Source organism: Gordionus sp. m RMFG-2023, chromosome 1 (assembly GCF_954871325.1).
Source record: "Gordionus sp. m RMFG-2023 chromosome 1, tfGorSpeb1-WG-v2, whole genome shotgun sequence".
Lineage (NCBI taxonomy): Eukaryota > Metazoa > Nematomorpha > Gordioida > Chordodea > Parachordodidae > Gordionus > Gordionus sp. m RMFG-2023.
The window spans coordinates 11868162-11883854 of NC_088775.1; the positions used below are offsets into that span (position 1 = coordinate 11868162).

The 15693-nt window shown below is 27.3% G+C and overlaps 1 protein-coding gene across 6 annotated transcripts in view; it reads right to left on the minus strand.

The window, feature by feature from the left end:
* Window positions 1-595: 595 nt before the first annotated feature.
* LOC135928447 (uncharacterized) overlaps window positions 596-15693 on the minus strand; it is a 71650-nt gene continuing 56552 nt past the window's right edge. Inside the window, exons 1-7 of one of the 6 annotated variants that reach the window (XM_065464933.1) lie at window positions 11697-11892; window positions 9869-9961; window positions 9591-9710; window positions 7494-7537; window positions 7067-7132; window positions 6580-6697; window positions 596-2852 (exon numbers count right to left, since the gene is read on the minus strand). In XM_065464933.1, coding sequence (XP_065321005.1) covers window positions 978-2852; window positions 6580-6697; window positions 7067-7132; window positions 7494-7537; window positions 9591-9653 — 2166 coding nt within the window. In that variant the 5' untranslated portion in view covers window positions 9654-9710; window positions 9869-9961; window positions 11697-11892 and the 3' untranslated portion in view covers window positions 596-977. Of the gene's footprint in view, window positions 2853-6579; window positions 6698-7066; window positions 7133-7486; window positions 7538-9590; window positions 9962-11696; window positions 11893-12188; window positions 12207-15693 lie in introns of those variants that run through there. The other 5 variants (XM_065464938.1, XM_065464931.1, XM_065464913.1 and 2 more) reach the window with 5 other exon arrangements.

Sequence of the window (15693 nt, forward strand, 5' to 3'; positions counted from 1 at the left end):
ACAATTATTCAATTATGTTTCTAGGCTATCAAGATATTATTATAACTCAAATGTATTATATAATATTATAATTTTTAACTTCTTTTCCTTGTTATAATTTAATTGAATTATATATTATGAGAATTGATCCAAATATCAAAATTCTGTAATAGTAAAGTGGCGTATAGAGAGTAAATAGCTAACTCAATAAATGAGCAATATCATATTCGAGAGAAAAAAATTTTCAAACACGCTCAAACTAAATCCATAAAATGGACCTTTTTATACTTAAAAAAAGCCAATCTTAATTTTTGGGAGACATGATTACCAAATGATTTGTCCAAAAAACTTTAAATTATTTTGATGGACGCGAAAAGTAAGAAATTTCATATTCGAACGAAAAATCTCCTTAAACTTGGCTAAAAGAAATCAATATACACTTTTTTTATGATTTAAAAAATTCAATCTTAATTTCTGACAGACATTATAACCAAATGACTTGACTAAAAAACTCAAATTTCGATATTATCCAAAATTATAACATTAGTTAACTATTTTATTTAGAATTAAATCATATTATAAAAATGTTGTAATTGTAATAAATCGCTGGTTTTATAATATGTGATTTGATTTTGATATTAAAATTAATTAAGGTTCCCATTAATAAAATTTTTATAATTATTATTGATTATTTATTTTTTTGCGAATATTTGATTCTATAATAAAATATATTCATAAATAAAATATAAATAATTAAATTTTATTAATATAATAATATATATATTTTAAGAAAAAAAACCCACGGAATAACATGTATTATCTATTTTTATAATAATCAAATTTTATATTTCAAATTTTTTTTATATCCTCTATATAAATAAGGTTTAAATTTGACAAGATTTCATGTTTTTTTTATAATAATAATAAAAAAAATTTCTAATTATAAATATAATGCACTATGAGATTGGGTTTATTATTTTGTACAAATTATCGAATAATCATTGAACGAAAAAGTCCTTCGGATTATCGGACGTGCACTCCAATATAGTGACGGGATAATCGGTTCCCATGACGTCTGTTATCATGAGCTTATCGATGATTCGTTTGTGAGTGTCGTAGAAGGTGTGAAAAGGCATGCATTTGGGATGATACATAATGGGGAAGGTATTTCTGGGCTGGGATACCAGCGGTGATGGCATCGATTGAAAATTCGAGACTGGAGAAAGTGGTTTCATGGGTGTTGTTGTTATAATCGAGCTGGTTGTAGCGGTTAAAAGTTTCTCCGAGTGACCAATTTTGTCTTGCTTAAGGAGATCACAGGTATGCACGATAATATCGGAATGGGCGATCTGGGGTTGTTTAGGATTTTTAGATTTGGTGTGGTGGTGATGTATTTTTTTCTCCTTTTTGGAAGAAGAATTTTTTTTACGGACCCCTTTAACGATAACGCGGGGATGAGAAGGAGTTTTATCATCACGATCATGATTTTGGCTGCGCGAAACGAAAAATTTATTAGGTTTCACGGTTTTAGGGGAGGAGATGATTCGGAGATCTTTTTGAGAAATAATTAGGGGTTTAACGGTGGGCGCTTGATTATCGTTCAGTTCAACTATTCGTAAAACAGTTGTTTCTTCTTTTTCGTCTTCCTCTTCGATAATAAGTTTATTTCCGGATTTGGAAGATGATATGGAAAGGATTTCGCAATCGTCTAACTGGGATTCAGAAATATCCTTTGATTTAATCAAATTATCGACGGTAATAGTGACTGGGGGGGAATCGAGAGAATGCTGAGAGGAGAATGAATAATTGGACTTGATAACACTCGATTTCATTGGCAGCACTTTTACATCAATTTTATCAGGGCAGACGGAGAGGTTAGGATTGCGCAATATAACCGCGTTTGATTCGGATAGGGATGTGACTAAACCAGCACTCGAGATGTATTTTATCACGGCGGAGGTCTTAGTTGCGGTAGTGGAATGAGGTAAAGTCGTTATGATATCATCTGGAATAAATCCGTCGATGTTAAGTTTTTTAGAAGAGCTGCTGTGAGACGAAACTTTAGCGGAACAATTTTCGCTTCTTTTGACGAGAAGATCACACGAGGGTGATACTGGAGATGAAAGACTAATTGTTAGGCTAGAATTAGAAATGGATGAATTGGTGGAATTATAAGAGAGGGTCAAACTTGTACTAGCGTCAGACAAGGGGGAAATGGCATGGTCGGGTTCAGCTGAGTCTGAATTGAGGAGTATCCTTTTCATGGGTTTAGAGGCTTTTCTTTTGTTGCCCCCGCCGTTGGAGTGTGGTCCGTTTGGACTCCCGTTGTTCGAGCCAATACCTATACCATTTCCGTTTTCCATCATGAGAGGTGATAAACGGCTAGCCTCGCTTTTAGCGTTGGTCATCAAATGTTGGGATTGCACCAATTTTTCTACAAAAGAATCTATCGAACCTCCCACGTTTCCGCCCGATTGAGAAAAAGTGCAAGGCAATGATATATGGTAGTGGAAGGACGCTTTATTGACCTTGTTGTCAATTTGATCGGCGAATAACGATGAGGAAATATTCCCCATTTTAGCGAGGTTAAGTGGATTTATAACCCTGTCTTCCATGGGATTTAAGGTGATCCTACGCGAGTCAATGGAGGGCAAGGCATTAGGATCGAGTATTGTGCTAGTTAGAGATGTAATGCTATGAGCGTGCGCTGATGGCATATGAATATTTGGGTTGAGAGGTCGATACGTGGATGACATTGATGTCTGTGGAACGGAATTTATATTGTAATCAGGGAGAAGTTCGGGTCCTTGATCGACGTTAGAATTTCTTCGAGTCCGTCTAGAGGATATTCTGTATCTTTCGCTCGTGCTTGGCTGCAAATATAAAAAAAAAGTAAAATAATTTCCATATTGTTTTGATTTAAATCATTATATATGATTACAAATTAGCAAAATGTAACCCCTCCTAACCATTCGAGCATTAGGTTGTGGTCAAATGCTATCAATAGATAGTATAAGGCAAATAAGGGCTAGTCGACGCATTGGGCTTGTCATTTAAGCGAATTTTATTTTAAAAATAGTAAATGTTTCGAAGTTAAAATTTAACTTAAGAATAGCACTCTATAGGAAATGTATATTTTGATGCAAAAAATGAAAAATATTTTAGCATCGCGATATTAAGTTGTTTTAAGATGATAAATTGAAAATCTTCCTTTAGTATTGGGGAAAGTTTCATAATAAAAAATTATGCTTAAAATATATTTTTTAGAAGGCATTGAATAGTAATATTAGTAAGTCAAGAATTAATAGAATCAGAGCTAGTTATTTATAAGATATTATATATCATGCATGGTATATTTATATTATATGAAATTAGCGTTCAAAAATTTTATATATAGTGATAGTATTATTCTAAATCCCTGTTTTTTATATAATTTTTCAATAGAGCATTTAAAAAATAATACATTTCTTATATTAGAAAGGAGATCACACTATAATAATGCTAAAAATAATGGATTACTCTAAATTATATTTGTTTAATATTTTTAATGGTGATATGTAAGAATATGTATATTTATCGGAAAAATAAATTCTGTATAAATGTGATATAGAACAATAATATAATACTCAACCGAAACTATATATTTTAAATTAAAATAAATTTTATATTAATTAAACAAACCATAAAAATTGTGCATCAAAATATGAAAATAAAAATTAATTAATCTTATAGGAGACATTAATAGCCACTTTTATTCGAAAAGCCCAAAATTGGGTTAGTTAATTCAAAAATTCAATTTTACTAGAATTAATTTTGAGGAAAAAATTGTCAGTTTATAAAATTATAAGTTAGGGTTTGAGTTAACTTCTTTGTAAATTCCAATTACGAAAATATTTTCTGACCTATTATAATTTTGATCAAAAGACACCAAATAGCCCTGGTCCGTCTCTCCCCTATAGTTAATAAGAATCTTTAATAGGATTGTGACAAGAGGTCAAGATAAAAAGGTTAAGTAATATAATATTAAAAAGAAATATACAATCTTCATATACACTTTTCATTTCTTTCACATAAAAAAAAAGAAGGTTAATATAAAATAAATTATTATTGAAAGATTGCGCCAATGAAAAACAAAAAATAATAATAAAAACGGGGTAGGGACAATAATAAAAAAAAGAATTATTTAACTTTTAGGATTGAATATTGTGAAATGACATGACATTTTAAAATGACAATAAAATAATATAAAAAATTTTATTTTACGTTTGAAAAAAAAAGGAAAGAAGAAAAAAAAAAGGTCAAAACGATTTGATCCTTCCTATCTTTTTTGTTTTGTTTACAAATTACATACAAGGTATATAATATTTGATGTAATGATTTTATGTGTGTAGATATTTTTTTTTATTATATTATTTACAATAAATGAAGTTTTATTTTGGTAATAATATAAATATACCAACAAATATAATTTTTTTTTTAAACCAGCGATGCAAAAATTAACAAATTAAGAGATATAATATATACTAGTGATCTATATCGAGCCTCTTTTTTAAGCCCGACCTGATCAGTTTTTTTTCTATTTGTTCCTGAAAGACCCTACCCGAAATAAAAATTATTTATCGGCCCGGTCTGAATTTATCTAAATATAGAAAAATTTAATTGTAAAAAAATTATTATAAAAATAAAAAGATGTTAACGTCTTATTCCTTGCAAGAATTTTAAAATATATCAATATATTCCATGAAAATAAAATATTTATGCCCAAACCCTTAAAATATAGACCTGGCCAGGTCCGAAGCACGTTAGGACCGGAATTTGCAAATCTCTTACATGCATATGAGGCGGGGGAGGGGGAAGATGTAGGCTAGGGTGATATAATAAAGTTCAAAAAAGCCGAGTTCTCATGTTAAGTTTAGGATCTAGCCTAACTCTAGAAATTTTTTTTATAGGGTTTGTGTTAAATTAGGTAATAAAGGCAGGCATCGGACCGTTCGATCGGATCCAAAAAAGTTGCCAAAACCGGAATTCGGGCCCGGCCAGATAAAAATTTGAATCCGGGTAATGTGAGTTGGGTCAAATCGGTTAGATTCGTAGAGAGCCCTAGCAAGTAATGTTTTTTCGTTCCTCGATAGAAAAAAAAATCAACAAATATTTTTATATATTATTTTTTTTATACAACCATTATTTATAAGTAAAATATAATAATTTTGTTTATTAAATTAAAAAAAAATATGGAGGAAAGAAAAATTCTAGCTAAAATTAATCAACAATGGTCATTGTTTATTTATATTTATTATGTTTTACTATATATAATCAAAGGAAATTAAAATATTGAATCCTTTTCAAATGTAACAGAGTAAACGTGCGAATGCTCGGTCGTGGCCAGGGCGAACCGATTTTCGGGTAACATCTTGCGCAAAATATTTCCAAAGGGCCGAGTCAACATTTTAATAATTTTTTTAAAAAACCTTGTTTGAATAACCCAAATCTATGATCTTCGCAAAAAATATATTTTCTGGTCAGAACTTGTATAAAAATATTATACATAAGCCGAAAATAATTTTTTTTAGATAAATGCAATAGAACCAAAAAAAGTTTAAAATTATTCTAGAGCCGGATCTACCATAAATAGTTTCGATGCTGAGAGCATCGACCGATACTTTTGAGTTCTACCCAAATTTTTAAAATTTCATATTTTTTTGTGGAAAAAAATGTTTTAAGAAGGGTAAGTTGTAAATATGTGAAAAAAATGAATGTTGAAATGATTCATTTATATAAAATTCACCAAATAGTTAAATTTTAAAAAATTCGGTCCGGTCGAGCCGGGTATTTAGTCCGGTTTTAAAAATCAGGCTACTTCCGACACATTCATTGAGAGCCAGATATACGGACCAGAACCGGCATCTAATTTATCTTATTAATTATTTTTTCCATATAGAGAAAGAATTGTAGTTTGGAGCTATTCTTATTTATTCCGGGCTAGTAGGATAAGTGTATATTTCTTATTTATTCTGGGCTAGTTGGATAAGTGTATATTAGATACGGATAAAGGCTGGATTTGGGCGGAAATATAAATTTTTTATTAAAAAGATACATATTTAGAAAACAGTGACGTCGTTGAGGAGGGAGTGCGACAAAAGGTTCTTTGAAAACCTTGGAGAGATCCCATGAGGGCCCTCAAGTTAAGGAAGATAGCAACGCCACTGCTCTAAAACAACTATCATTAAAATATTCACCTGAAAAGAGGTGGGGAGGGGGCTATTTTTGAGCGAACGGTATTCGACCCTAAGACTCAATATTAAATTGAATATTACGATACAAAAAACAACATGTCTAATCATCTCATTTATAAATACGTTCTTTTTCGTCAATATACATTAAAGACATGACTTTATAACACTTTATATAGGTAAAATTGATAACGGGAAGTAAATATTATAATCGTTATTTTTTTAGTCCGAATCAGATCAAGCTCGCATTTTATTTTATGGGTTCGAACCCGGGTTTAGGCCGGCTTGCAGTTGGCCCCGGTTATATCTTCAAGGTAATAATATCTGCTTTTGTTCTTATAAGAAAAAAATAATTTGCCAATTTATATACCTTATCTAGGTTTAGGTTTTTGTTACGCAATCCGCCGGTATCATTATACTCCTCGTCCTCGGTCAAGATTTTATTCTTGGGTCCTTTTTTGTTCTTTTTCATGAGCAATTTCCTCTCTCTTAAATAATTATATGTATAACATAAAATAATGATATTTTATTTTTCTGTGATTCGAGACTTAACAGGATAAGCCCGGATTTACATTTTCCGGGCAACATAAATGCTTTAAATTAAAATTGATTGTCTGGTCACATATTTAGGCAAAATTCCAAATCACCCCTCTCTATATGTGGTTACAGTCCTACCAGATTTTTATATTCGGTTTTTCGACATCATTCCAGTTTGTAAAATAATTAATTTTAATACTCGGGCTGAATCAGCAAACGAGGGCCGTTAAGTCTCTGAATAAAGAATGGAAAAGCTAGTGTTAGCAATCCCAATTGGAAGAAAATATAAAAATTTTATGTCAAAATTTTTCTTTATAAACCGTAATTTAAAGGAATCCAACAATCGCCGATCTAAAATATTTTCTTGCGGTTCCCATGTATTATACCTGCAAGAAAATAATTGTATAAAAATATGAAAGTATTAGTCCTCTAAAATGAATTTTTTATTTTTTTAAAAAAAATAGTGTCCATTTATAAGTAACAGAGATTATGAATTTTTAAGAAAATGAGCATTATACCAATTATGTTATATCGCTGAAAATGGTATATTATGTGACTAATAAAGGACTATAGTAATGTTAGGCCTATTCGAACGAATTAAATCGAATAACGAATTATTCATATTCAATTGTTATAAATACGAATAGTTTAAAAGAATAGAATACGAATAATCCATCATTCGGTTAAGATTATTCGTTTTTGAATAAAGGTCTGATACATAATATGTATGTTTAATGTACAAATTACTTGTCGCTCCAATCCCTCCATTTGACAAAATAAAAGATCTTGCCCTAAAAATAAAATAATATATATTAAGTTATGTTTTGTTATATAAAAAACGTTTTTTATATTTTGAAAGGGGAGAGGGGAAGGGATTAGATTTAGCTCCCAGTTCAAGTGCAATATTATAAACGGTTAAGGTTTAAAGTGGAAATACGGTTTTATATTTGCAAATTTTAAGAAAAAAAGAGGATACATTACAAAATTTAAAATATTCCAGTTTAAGTTTAGAGAAATGATACCTTTAGCATAGTTGTACAAGGTTTAAAATATTATTTTTTATAGGCGTTAAAAAGAAGGTTTAGAAACTAAAACAGGTTATACATTCTTCTAAAAAACCGAACCCATTTTGCCGGAAATCATATATTTTGGATTTTTCTATCCGTTGTAGATAATCGAAATTAGAATATTTTTCTTTAAAAAAATACAAATGTGTTTTAAAATTAACTTTAGGAGGGAAACATAATTTAATGGGCAAGGAACGAGATAGTAGGAAAAAAGAGCGCTCATCTCAGCGAGTCTAAAATATTTAAGGATTGAAGCATGACTTTTTATTAGTTTTTTAAAAATTCGAATCGAAACAAGAACCCTAGGTAACAGGTATGCTTAAAAACCGGAACCAAACAAAAATCAGAAACAAAAGAATTAAAATTTCCGGAAGGAAACAGGAAATCTCAATTTAAATAATTTTTTATAGGAAATGGAATCAGAACGGCTTATTTTTTAGTTCGAGTTTTCCAAACTCTTTCTAAATAATGAGAACTAATGACATTGCTCTATTTTAGTCTCTGTGGTTTGAAAGTCTCACTTTTTAATGACTGGTTTGGATTTACTCATTTTCTAGCGCAGCACGGGTTGAACCCATATAATAAACCTAGACTGACGATTCATTCATTAAAAGTGTAGGGGACGCCATCTTGGTTACACTAATCATTATTAAAATTTTAAACGATAGCCTAATTTATTCCTATATCTGATGCAAAATTTATTAAAGAATTTCCTGATCATCGAGATAATTAAAGAAGCAAGTTTCCGATCTAATTGTAGTTTTTAACATGAGAATAATTATCATAAGGGTTACCAAAATGGCGGATCCAGCTGATTTGCTTTTAACGACGCTTAAAAATGCATTTTAATGAATGAATCGTCAGTCTAGGTATTATATATGTCATTGTTTGAACCAATAGTCTTAAAAAATAAGATAAATAAATAAATGGCATCATACCCGGGTCAGGCTTCAGGCCTTAATGTTTAATATATATACACATTTTAGGTTCTGGTTTCAAGAATTACGATTCCAATATCCTTAAATATATCTGACTAATTATTAGTCTTGTTTTAAAGTTACTTTTGAAAAGTAATTATATAACTATACCTATTATATTTTCAAAAAAGTTTAATAATTATACCCAAATATATATAATATTTATATTTCATATAAGTTAACGATTGTCTACGATACTTTATTCAAGAATTAGGTAACACATATAAGAATAATAAGATGGAGGGGCATTAAAAATCATCTAATACTATTTAAAATGTAACAAAATAATATTTCTGAAATGAAATAAAATAGCAGAAGATAATTATAAAAAATCAATTCCTTCTTTTTTTCTTTGTAATTTAAAAGTTATTTGAATCGACAATACTAATTCCAAACTAAAAAAGGTAAATACAATTTAAACAAAGAATGTGTTACATTTTTTTAAATTAAAAAAGTAACAGCAAAATGTAAAGCTCAATTTGTGCGACTAAGGTCTTTATTAAAAATTATCTGAAAATTTATAGGCAAAAATCAGATTTATTAAAATGTAATAAAAAAAAACATTTTTAAACAAGTAATTGTGCTTACTACCTTTAAATAATTTATATAGCACATTTTTTAAATTTTTTTTAATAATTTTGTAAAATATTACGCGATTTTAATGAGGCAATAAGCCATTTGATTGTGGACATAATATATATTTTAAAAAGAGTAACGACAAAAGTAACTAAATTTTTTTTAAAAACATAATAACAACATTATTAACATTATAGTATATTAAAAATGAATTAATTGTTTACCTTGTGAAGTCGTGATTTTATTATTCTTTCGGCCGCGTAAATTTTATCGCTAGAATTACTCATAATTTTGTAAGAAAATAAGTAGATTTTTTTCTCTTCCTCTTCTTTATTGAATTTTTCCTAATTCCGAAAAAAAAATAATTTTCCGCCTTCGCAATTAATAATATTTTATGTTTTTAAATTTAATAACCGATTTACGTAATAAATATAATTATTTGTTATTTTTGCTGCGTTTTGTTTAATCAATTGTGTTTTATTTTATAATATGAATCGTTTACGTCATCGTCAGTCTTTTTCCGATTTGCTGACGTAGATTAGTTGCGAATCGAATAAATCTATTTTTTTTTGGAACAATTTTTCCTGCAGAGGTTCTAAAATAAATAATTTCAAAAATAAATTTGATTTTAAAAATAATTAGTGGAGATAAATAAATTATTGACCAAACCAGGACATTATGCGGAAAAAAAGTTGGTAATTTATAATAAATAATTCCCTTTGAAGGAATAAAAAATTAAAAAATTCTTAAATTCACCGACTATTATTTTAAAAAATGAATTAATAAAATTTAAAAAAGTTATTTGTAGATGAGGAAATAAAGTTAAAAAATAATAATAAAAGGTTCCCCAAGGAATATGTTGAATTCTTTACGAATAATTTCGAATAAGTTTGAAGGGTTGGAAAATCGGTTAATTAACCGAAGGGGTATTTGATCTGGTCAAATAAGGTCAAATACCTAAAAACCTGAAAAAATATAAATTAATTTATATGCTTGAAAAGGGTTAACACAATACTTGTTATTTATTCAATATATAAGTTTAATGAAGCACGTGATATAATACAAGAATTAGGCATTTTATAAGAAAATATTTCATGTGATATCATAAGTAAAAACGGCATAATTAATAGCAAAATTTGTGAAAAGTATTAACTTCCATATGAAAAAAAATTAGATTTCGGTCCCCAGTTGGTGGAATGGGCTTTGCTCACCTTACTCATTAAGAAAAGTGTCATTTTACTAACAACTCTGTGGTATTGGGGATGGATTCTTCCAGAATGGGAAAAAATTTCCCCTTCCCTAATTTTTAAGAGTTTCAAACTCTGATTAAAACGAATTAACTTCCAATAGAAAGAAGGGTGGCTTCATAAAAATGTCTTGATTTTCGGGGAAGGGGGTACAATTTGTTTTGTTAGATTCATATTTTATATAAATTATATTTATGACGAGGTTAATTATAAGAATAAAAAATAATTATGTAAAGTAATGTAGTAAATACTATTTTATTTTATATTTTTTAGTTTTAAGTTTCATATTATTTGGGAATAAATAAAATATAAAACCCCCGACTTGGTGGTTTTTTTTTAAAAAAAAGAAGAATATAAATACAAATATTTGAAATATCTAAAAAGGTAATATTTCTAAATGGGGAGGGGTAATAACTTTGATAAAGTGACCTAATTTATTGTATCAAATTTGGACAATCATTATAATTAAAACTGCATTTAAAACGCGTCCAAACATATTTTATTTAAAGATTGTATTTTGCAAGCCCACACAAACGGGGAAGCGGCCATGGATCTAAATTTTTTTAAAAAGGCCATTTAAATTAGGACAAAGCAATTAATAACTCTAGTTTTCGTGTATATTTTTCAATTAAAAGTTTTTGGGCGGGACACTTGGACCTTAATATAAATATAATTTTCGCTGGCTTTCCGCATATATCGGCCCGCGGACCCGATAAAAAAAATTCTTGCGCCAGGTCGAACCTGAAGTATTGCGCAAAATATATTTCATAGTAAGTTTCCGCCAAATCTCTAGCATTAATATCTGTAAAATTCCTATTTTTATTCTTCCCATTTCTGTTTTTTTTAAAGCTTTGTTCAAATGAATTAATTATAAAATTTAAGATGGATCATTTGTAAAATTTATACTAGTATTGATAAACGGGTCAATTTAGTCAAATTAAGATTTTAAGCAAAATAATATTCAAACCCTCGTGATTTTAACGTTTAAGTTTGCATAAATATTCGGTTAGCTGTTTTTGAAAATCGAACCGTTTAACAAAACTAATTTAAACAAAACAAAATTATTAATAAATTGTTTAATACCTTTATAGGATTGTAAAGATAATGGACATTCATTAGAAATATTTTTTTCCGGTACGTTTTTTCTAGAAAAAGATTAGACATCCTTCAATATTATATTAAAATTTATTTGATTTTCTTAATTATTTGGGGGAAAAAATATTTAGGTATGAATCTTATACTTTTCCCCAATCCATTATTGTTAAAAAAGATTTTAATTATTTTATAGAATTTTTTTTTTATTTTAAAAAACAAAACATATGTGGATTTTATTTTTATTGAAAAAAAATTGAATCAAAATTTAGATTTTTTAAAATAAAATTTATTCTTTTTTTCGTGTTATTTTATTTAAAAAGCCCTGAGGGCAGAATTGTATTTTTTTTTTGGATTATTTGTATTAGAATTGTTGCGATGGGTTCTTTAGGAATGGTTTAGCGGTTACTTACGATACAGCGAGGACAAAGAATAAAATTAGAAAAATAAATCCCAAAATAAATAAGAAATCTCTGGAATTACTATTATTCTCCAATTGCGCCAACATCGAATATTTGTATAATTATAAAATCTTCTATTCTAATAATGGTCTGGAATATAAAATCTTTCATTTTAAATCGTCAATAATTTTTATATAATTAAATTACATAATTGAAGATGGTCAAAAAAAATAATAATTTTAAATAAATTTCAAAATTTTATTTATTCAATTTCAAAATAATTTTTTAGGAGTCAATTTTTTTTATAAAAAAATTTTTTAAATTCACAAAAAAAAATTTTCAAATATATTTAAAAAAAAATAAACAAGAAAATGAAATTTAAATATAAATATAAAAAATATTATTTTTATTATTTATATTATTATTATATTTTTAACGAGAAATAAATAAATATACTTTTCTAATTTGAGCAACAAAGATGAGAAACCGGCTGGGGGAAAAAAATTAAAAATTTGTAATTTTTTTAAAAATTAAAACAAACATCTAATAAATAATATTTTTAAAAAGTCCCTCACTCAAAATCAAATTGGACAGTTGTTTAATGAAAAGAAAATGATGAATAAATTGTAATATCATATTTCATTAATTTTTTTATAATTTATTACATCCGATAAAAAAAAAGAAAAAGAAAGTATATATAATACCTAAAAGTTTTTTTCACCAAAAAAAAGTAACTATATTTAGTTACAATTTTAGAATAAGTCTCAAAATGGAACTCACGTTTCGCGAGACAAGCGACAAAATAATTATTTTTGACTCAATTTGAGAGAGACAAGCTTTGTTTGACATTTCATTTTTATATTTATTTATTTATTAAAAATAATAATAATTATTTATTTTCCTTTTCTACTTATTTATTATTTTGAAATAATTTTATTTATTATTTTGTAATAATTTATTTTTCTATTTTTTTTTTCTATCATAGTCTGTAAAATATTTGATTGATAACCCTTTATCATGTTCATTTTCCTCCTTTCTTTCTCCCTAAAAATAATAAAATCATTAAAAAATTATTACATTTTATAAATAATACATATTATATATAAATCTTCAAAACCACGTTTTTTTTATTTAGTATTTTGAATTTTACAATTTATTACATAAAAATCTTATTTGTACGATTGATAAACTTGATTAATTTGAGCGTAGTCAGTAAAGTTAGGTAGGGGGACCCAAAAACTTTTCTGTATAATATAAAATTTTACATATAGGTGGATGATCCAAATAAGATTTTTTTGCCACGTAATATTATCACTTTGTTACCTATTTTTGAACAATTTTTTTTTGTTTGCCAAAAACATTTTAGCTAATAAATAATAACTACTTACGAAACCGTTTAGCGTTGTGTGTTTTTTAAAAATAAAACGCTTGCGTTGTTTAAATTTGCGTTTCTAAACGAAAAAAAAAGTTTATCAATTTGCATACAACCGTTTTAAATACATTTTCAAATAAAACGAAAAAAAACAAAACGCTCAAATCAGAAATTAGTAAACTTATTGGCGAATTTTTTAGATATCTAAATAAGTGTTCTGTAATCAGTGATCAATATAATAATTGGGTTAGAGACAAAGTGTAACAATAACGTGATTTATATAATACCTAATTTAGATATAAATTGTACCCACCCTGAATTTAGAAAATTCGATTCATCTTGGGATTATTATGAGCAACACTAAATTTTGATTCATAATTATTTAATTATTATTTGATAATTAATATTCAGTTAGAAACAATTTAACTTTTTATAAATATTTCGGTATTCATTTTTCTTTGCAATGATAAAAAAAAATTCATAATATATTAACTATCGATTTTGTCATTATATTAAGAATTTTATGAACTTTTTATATAGCTCGGATATTTGTAGTCAACAATAAATGAACAATTGTAGTACATTTAAAGACAAAAAAATCCAGAAAAACAAAAATTTCTATGAGTTAATACAGTTTTAACAAATAGGTTTAAAGTTAACATGCCAATTGCACTCCTTTCAGCATCACCATGCGAAATAAAAGTAAAATTAACCTCACCTCCGTCCTCACTATCAAAACTTTTATTTAATCGAACATGGGCATTTTCTGTATCTTCTTATTTTCCATTGGCGTTTAAATAAGTGACTGATTCTTCAGGTATCTAAAGCCTTCCACAAAAACGTGGTGGGTCCTTTTTATAATTATTTCTCATAACTTTCTTATTTTCTAGTATATAGGACTTGACGCTTAGTATTATCATATAAAAAAAATAGGAGAAATGTATATTTTAAAAAAAAACGAATTAGACGTCACTAGAAATTATGATTAAAAAAATTTTATTTATCATTTAGATAGTGATAAAAAGTGAAAGCTGTTTTAAAACGAAAAAAAAAACGATTTCTCATAAATTGTAAAGTTCGTAGAGGTAGCTTGGGTGGGGGGGGGCAAGGGGAAATCCCCCACCCACAAATCTTCCACTTCCCTAAGTCCCAAAAATATATACATTATATCACCATAAACAAGATTCTGAGAGAAAAATTGTAAATATTTTTTAAATAACGAATATAATTCAAATATTTTAGAAAAAAACATTTTATTAAAATAAAAAGTGAAAACCCTAAATTATTTTTATAACAATTCTAATATAATCAAAAGTCTATAATAAATAGACCTAAAGACCTTTAATTGAAGGGGGGATCTCATCTAATAGTGCTCCAGCCCCCCCCCGTTCCCCCAGCAAAATCCGGGTACGTCTTATGCTAAAGGTGTTGCCTCTAGTTATGTTTAAGATGTGCTGATGATAAGCTCATTTTTTTTGATCATTCCTCGGTGATCCTACTGTTTTTAATCAATACCAGATTTTTCTTGCACAAGGAAGCACCAACAATCCGTTTCCAAAATGAAATGCAAGAAACAATTCTAGAAAGTGCGAAAAAAAATGTTTTCTTTTCTTTTTTTTATAGCTAATACCAATAAATATATACTTGTTTTTTTTTATTTTATAAATAAATAGCAAACGTAACCAAAAAATCGATAATATTTTTTCTAAATTAAATATTAAAAAAAATTTATATTATATTATATATTTTTTTAAAAGTTTCCATTCCCTTTTAAATGAAATAAGGTTTTTTGCAATCCTTTATTTTTTTTGAATAATAATTTTTTATTATTCATTAAAAATTCGATGATAATTAAAAATGAATGTCATTTTTTTTGTACCATATAAAAATATATAATAGAGCATTATAACAAAAAATTTTAAAAGAAGATTTAAAATGGGGTGTGGCGGGATAGCCTCAGGAACGGGATGGTCACTCGTGAAAATTTTAGTGGTATATTGTATAAGATTTATATAGAAAAGAATTTATGAATATAATCCAAGTAGTTAAAGTATTAAAATATAAAAATGTAGTATCTGTATCTAGATACAGTTTTATAAATAGTATCTATATCTAGATATTTTTTCTCTCTAGGTATCTCTCTTATAATTTTTTTTAAAATTTTTTAATTTGAATTCAATTCATTAAATATATCATGTTCGAGTTTATTTTATTA